Source organism: Plasmodium gonderi (assembly GCF_002157705.1).
Source record: "Plasmodium gonderi DNA, contig: Pgo-contig_435, whole genome shotgun sequence".
Lineage (NCBI taxonomy): Eukaryota > Apicomplexa > Aconoidasida > Haemosporida > Plasmodiidae > Plasmodium > Plasmodium gonderi.
In genome coordinates, this window is record NW_021629311.1 from 1 (window position 1) to 7444 (window position 7444).

Consider the following 7444-nt stretch of genomic DNA (forward strand, 5'->3'; position numbering starts at 1 on the left):
CTTTTTTATTTAAAAGATATAGAAGAAAAAAGTAATTCAATCCCTAATATTCAAGCAAGATGTGTATATTTCTATTACAAACTAATGGATTTAGTGAAAAAGTGTAAAGGTAACTGTAATAATACAGAATGTTACCGTATTTTGAAAAAACCGAGGCCACGTTCAAATCCAATACATATTCCAAATATATGTCAGAATGTTGTTCATGAGATTCAGTTTATTGAAACTAATTTTTATGATGCGCTTTATTATATGGATGAGCTATATCGTACTATTCATATATTAAGTGCGGATAACAATTCATGTCAAAGATATAGTGAAGAATATAACAAATATGTTCAAATATTAAAATCATGTGACTTTAGAAATAACTTAAGTTTTCAAAAATTAATAGAAAACGCTGAAAAGCATTACAATAAAGCATGTCATAAGTCAGTTGTAACTGAAATCTCACAAAAAGTACCTTCGAAACCATTAATAAAAGACACAAACCAAGAGACAAGTAAAACTCCAATGAATGATATATTGGCAAACGCAGTGAGAGAGACAAGTACACGTGCTATGACCGAAACATTGACAGGCACAGAAACAGGAGTGATTGTTTTTTCATTTATAATGTTAACAATTGTATTCGTACTTTATAAGGTAATACATAAGTTAAATTCATTAAATTCATATTTTATCAAACATTATAATACATATATGTGTAATAAGAATATTTCATTTCAATAATTAATATATAATCAAAAAATAATATTTCTTTATTATCAGTACACACCCTATGCTTCATTTCTACCTCTAGGCATAAAGGAGTTAAGGGCTACGTTAAAAAAAAACAAAAAGAAATATCATAATGACTTAATAGACTCATTTGAAAAAACGTACAAAAATTCAATAGATAAGAAGTATCAAATAGCTTATTCCTCAGAATATTAATAGTAACAAATATTCAGAATAATTAATGATACAATGTAGTTTAACCCTTATTTAAAATATAATAGGGTGTTATATATAAATAAGGAATATGATAATTATATAAACATATATATTCTAATTAAGTAATGAATGAATAAAATCAAAGAATATTCTTATAGTTTAAAGTAATCAACAATATGTCAATTTGAAAATACTGCTGAGTAATGTCCAATATATAACCGTATTATCAAAATATACGGAAATTAATGTTTTATAAAGTTTAATTGTAAGTTATAATAATGCAAAATAATATGATTATAATAAAATATAATTATATTTAGCATATTTATACATACAAAAAACAATTTTAGTGAAATGTAATATTATTATTCATTTAATTAAATCATGAGCATTATATAAATATATAATAAAATAAATATATTTTTGCATAACCATTCATATATAATAATACAGTTAAAAAAGGAGAAATGTTCAATTACATAAAAATAAATCGTTTTATAATCATGTACTATAAAAAGATATTTCATATTATAAGTGAAGTATAAAACAATAAATTATATATCCATATATATAAACTTAATTGCACTATAAAAATAATTACATATATAATATAAACTAAGCTAATACTTTTATAATACTAAAACAGGAATGATATTTCTTAGTTATATACATAAAGAAGATATATAATAAAAAAATATAATTAGAAGCCATCTAATAAATATATATAATACTTTATTAATATATAAGCTTTTATTACAGTGAGCTATAGATATAATAAATTTATACGATTATATTCATCCTTAAAAAATATATATTTTTTTATTTAAAATGATCTAAATCCACACAAGTATATTTAATATTATATTATTTATAGTACAATATAGGTATTTCAAAGAAATCGAATTATCAAGAAACCATTACTGTGCTTAGTTGTAATATTTGTCTACATTATTATCATGTGAATATATTAATGTCAATTTTATTAATTTAAAGCATAATGATACATAAAAGCAAAAATTAGTAAAATACATTAAAACTAGGCATAATCTGTAATGATTTTGATAAAGGAAATATATAATAGTAATAAACTTAAGCTATAGATAATATATAAACATTCTTGTTAAAAATGAAGTATACCAATATAATATATATACGATGAAATTATATTTTGTATTATAACAACATCAGTGTTACACGTTTATACATTTATAAAATAAATAAATTTGGAATAATACTAATTTCAATATAAACTTAATGGATGAGTGCAAAATATTAAAAATAAATAAGTGTATGGGTTTTCAATTTTTTTTTCTTAGTAATACCTTCAAACATTTTTTTACGAAATTCATATGTATGTATAATTTATATTATGTATACACTGTATCTCATAATAATTTTATTTAAAATTTTTGCACTAAATTATGTTATCTAATTTATACTTACTTTTGTAATGCCTGTAAATAATATTAACTATTCAGGCATTATAATATTTTATATATTTCATTCATTTTTTATTCATAATTTTTTTATTTCTTATTTTAAATATTTGAATTTTTCGTTTTTCATAATCTATGTATATGAATAAACATTTAAATAGGAAATAACACATGTATATTATTGTATTTATGCATATATCTTCGTAAAAGGTAACAATAAATGATTTTTTTTAATTTACTATAGAAAACTATATTTTTATAGTTATATGTAAATAAGAAATTATTCAATTGAATCATATTCAAGTATTTTGAGGAAATAATACCTTATATATACTCATCATCTTAAGGAGATTCAATTATATGGGAAAATAATATATATGTAACTTACGTTATACTAAAATATAAGGTTATTACAGAATTATAATTTTCTCAAAAAAACAAATTTAACCCGAAAATAATGATAATTTACGTACGTTTTCTTATTCTTTATAGTTTTATATATTAAACTTTAATTTAATGTTATATTTGTTCACATAGATCATTTATTTATATATTTAGAATATATAGGTAATAAACACATAAGTTATATTAAATGTAATCTTCAATTTTTATACATGAATGTAATAATATTTAAATTAAACTAATTTTATTTTTTTTCCTAAAGATTACGATCGCATATAAATGATTAATATGTTAGCACCTCATTTATTAAAGAACAGCATATAATTTTAATACACGGTTTGTGTTAAAATTTAATTATAATTACCTTTAGGTTAAACTCATAACAAATCTGTAATTTAAGTAAGCCTTTTCACATATGATGTAATAAAAATCCAACTAAATATATAATGTATGCGTCAATCAAAAACATAGTATTTATTTATTACATATTTATATATTCACAAAGTATATGCGCATATTTTTTATTTTTAATTATTTTTAAACTTATGTTTTAAGTACATATGCAATATTACTATTATTTTACACAATAAATATCATATATTTGTTAATAAACGTTTATATATGTTTAATGAATTTAGTATTTGTTAAAATAAATCTGAATTATGATTTCTATTGTATCGATAAAAACTGATATATTATTAAAAATTTAATAGTATCATCACGAAACATATATTTTATATTGCCAGATTTAATGATTTTTTTTTTTAAAAAAAAAAAATATTTAATTATACAATACACTTAACAAATTATTATGTACAGTTATATATTGTGCTCTAATAGACTATTTATATCTGTCACCTTTGGTTTAATGAATATAAATAAATGAGTTATTTATATAAATATATATGATAATCTTGTTTAAATTATGCAATTGTATAATATACAACTAATTATAATATTAATGAATCCTAAAAATATAAATAAATAAACAATGACAAAAAAAGCATACGTAAAAAGCTAAATAGAAGTTCATTAGTGTATAACATAGTATTCACATTTATATATACTAAAAGTATGTCTCGAAAATATAAAATTATTCTTTTAGATTAAACATACATAATAATTAAATTATTACAATATAAGGTTCTCGCTAAATATATATTTTCTAATATATTCATTAAAGGAATTATTTATACTGCATTATGTTTAAATACTGTTTAATATTTTATTCACTATTTATTTACATTCTAAATGTTACCTTTTCAATTGTATCAAATAAGCCACACACTCCTATTATATAATAGTGATACCTCACTGTTTAATTAATGAAGAATTCAAAGGATACATGAAATTGCCTAAATTATGTCTCCTTCATTACTAATTTTTTAACACAATTTCTTCTTCCTCTGTATTGAGGAAATAAACTTTCTTTCTTTAGTAATTAATTTGATATTTATCATTTAATTATGATTTTTAAATTACGAAAATTTTCAAAAATATATATCCCTATATAAATTACAGCTATTATAACGAACTTTTACATGGTACTTCACATTTATGAATCACATATAAAAATAAGTATTCACTTTTATTATGTATAATGCCTATAAGTTAATTTATTAAAATCTCTATTTTATTGTTTTTCCAATTCTGTTTTTAATATTACGGACTGTTCAAATAGCCTTACTAGTATTTATATCTATAAAAACATATTAAAAAATACTGTCTTATTTGTGTAATTATAGAAAATTGTTTCTACATAAAAATGTACAACATATTACCACATAAAATAATAATATGTAAATTCCCATTCTTACTCATATGAAGATAGTGTATCTTCTAACATTCCTTTTTGATTCTTTTTTAATTTTTTCCTTTTTATTCCGATTCTTTGTAATATATCCAGATGTATTAGACTAATATATAATAAGACAGGAATACAACTTTTTAATACGGATAAAGATCACATAAATAGACTATAAATGCTAAATATGAAAATTTATTGATTGAATAAAATGTATATTTAAAAGATCCAGAAGGAATAACAATAAAATTTTTCCAAATATTGAGATAACTCTCACAAATGATGAAAATAATCTTGAACCGTTACATTGTAGGTTCTTATTATAATATTGGAGCTAACGTCAATATATTCATTTGATAAATTAGGTAGAATAATGGAAAGATCCAATGCGTCTTCTTTAGGCTGAGATGTCATGCAACATTGTGATGAAAAAAATCGAATATAACTCTGTTTTTGCAATTTCAAGAAGGTTTAATATTTTACTTTCCTCTGATTTCAATTACTCTTGCGCAGACTTTAAAATTTGTGAAAGATTACCCGAAACAAGTATGCTGTCACAATTGAATCATGGTTCGTATATGCTTTCCACAGTATCATAATAAAAACAACTATAATCCATGTAATAAATCTTTCTATAAGTATTATTAATATAACCTTCATATGTCAAATATGTTTAGCAATATTTTTCACAACATTTATTATTTTTAATATATACAAAATTTTTAAAATAATAATGCAAATCATTTTCTTCTTTTCATTTTTCTTCATTACCTGATTCGTAGCATCGACATGATATAGTGTTAAGGATATATTTAGTTATTAGTATTCCTAAATCAAAAATTTTATCATTAACAGATTTATCATTTTCATCTTTCCTATTATAGCATATCTCTCCTATAGGGTGATGGTAACAATGCGTGAAATAATATCATTCTTTGCGATTATTTCCTTATTCACTAGATAATTCCTTTAAATTTTTAATACTTTATTACAAAATGGTTTATCTCTATAATCAATTTATTCCAACCTATTGCAATAACTAATTCCATCGTTCAAAACATTCGCTTGATCGAATTCTTTATACTTTTGATGTGTAAGTAAAAACAGCAATTGGGTTTCTTTAAAACAGTAAAAGTTAATAATGTACGCGTTATATACTCTCTCTAGAGAAATAATATTGCTTTTTCTAAAAAAATATATCGAATACTAAATTAATAAAATATTTGTAAATAAGCATTCTAAATATTTGAGTATACACAACTATTTTCTTCTTAAAGTGCTGTCCGGACATAAAGCACCCTGAAAGCATGTTATAATAAAAAATTTTTTACACGCTGTCTATTTGAATGTTAATAAAAAATAACACGTTCACATAATTATGTATATCTATACTTTAATTTAAAATCCTGTAAAACTAATCGTTAGAAATATATCGCCCATTAAGTTTTTTTTACATTAAATTAAAATTGTACCGTTAACACAAAGTGGATTTTTAGGATTCTATGAAAAAATAATCAATAAAAATAAAGAATAAAGGAATCCCCAGATAACATAAATTTTTACGACAAAATATAATTTTGGTGCATTAAAATAGTTTAACCAGTACTAAAATTTATAAATAATTCGTGCTCTAACACAAAATTCTTATTCTTCATAAATATTAAAAGAAATGTGTGTTAGAACTATTATTTTTTTTTTTTTTTCATCTGAACTTGTTCCTACTATAAAATGTGTTTTACACAATAATAAGCCCATTTCACTTTACTAAATAATAGCATATTGTCCCTTCTGAATTACGATAATGGATTCATTGTACTTTTGTCTTTTTTTGTGAATTGATTCATATATAATACATTTACACATATATGTTATTATAAGTTATTCTTATAGAATTTACAAATAAGAATTCGTAATATAATTTATGTAAAAATCGTGACATTAAAATATTATTAAACTGATTCATATGAAGTATTACATTTTGCTTTATAATGATGATAACGCTCTTTAATAATATTGAAAAAGTTCAGACAAAGTAAAAGTGTAAAAAAACAACATTAAATATTTAAAAGGTTTAAATGTGAACTCATAATTTAAAAATAATTAAAATAATATTATTTTAAATCTTAAATCACTTTTGTTATTTTTTTCATCATATTTTTCAGATTACGAAGAATGATTGCGTTATATTCCTAATCCTTGGGTTAATTTTTTTTTAATATTCATTAACACCGTTAATGTTAGTTTTTTTGTAATCTTACAAGTTAATAATTCAAAAAATAACAAAAATAATTAATTTTATTACTATTTATATGACCTAATTCTAGTTAAACTAGTTTGTGATAAAACTGTATTTTCATTGTAATATTTAAGATATATGTAAAATAGAATTTTCAGTAGAAATGAAAGTATGTGCCACATAATCACACTTATAATTAAGAATATATTCTTCGCTTATTCAGTTGCATGTATTTATATCAAGGAAAAATAGGAATATTTAATAGTATAAAAAAAAGGAATACTACTTTTATGTATTAAATATAAAATATTTAATTCCAAATGTTTCTTGCAGTTTTAAGACATATTTCTCTATCTTTCATAAATAAGTTATTCGTCAACATAGAAAAAAGCATGGAAATTAACATAAACCACCATAATAACAGAAATGGCATATAAGGATAAATATGTAAGAAGATATACGTAAAAAAATTTGAAACTTTTTAAGTTATTATAAATAACTTTTCTATAAAAGTTATACTATTCAGTATAAGAAAAGTAAAAGAGATTTATTGAAATGAAATATATAATAAATATATATTTCATCAGCTAGAATAAAAAATTTACAAAACATATTTTATTTATTAATCCT

The 7444-nt window shown here is 21.0% G+C and overlaps 1 protein-coding gene across 1 annotated transcript; it reads left to right on the forward strand.

Annotated features, from left to right (window-relative positions):
• PGO_003435 (variable surface protein) lies at window positions 1-936 on the forward strand (the record flags this gene model as incomplete). Its single annotated transcript, XM_028691311.1, has 2 exons — window positions 1-645; window positions 772-936. Coding segments are annotated over 2 exons (810 nt in total), but the record flags the coding sequence as incomplete, so codon positions are not given.
• Between the last annotated feature and the right edge of the window lie 6508 nt (window positions 937-7444).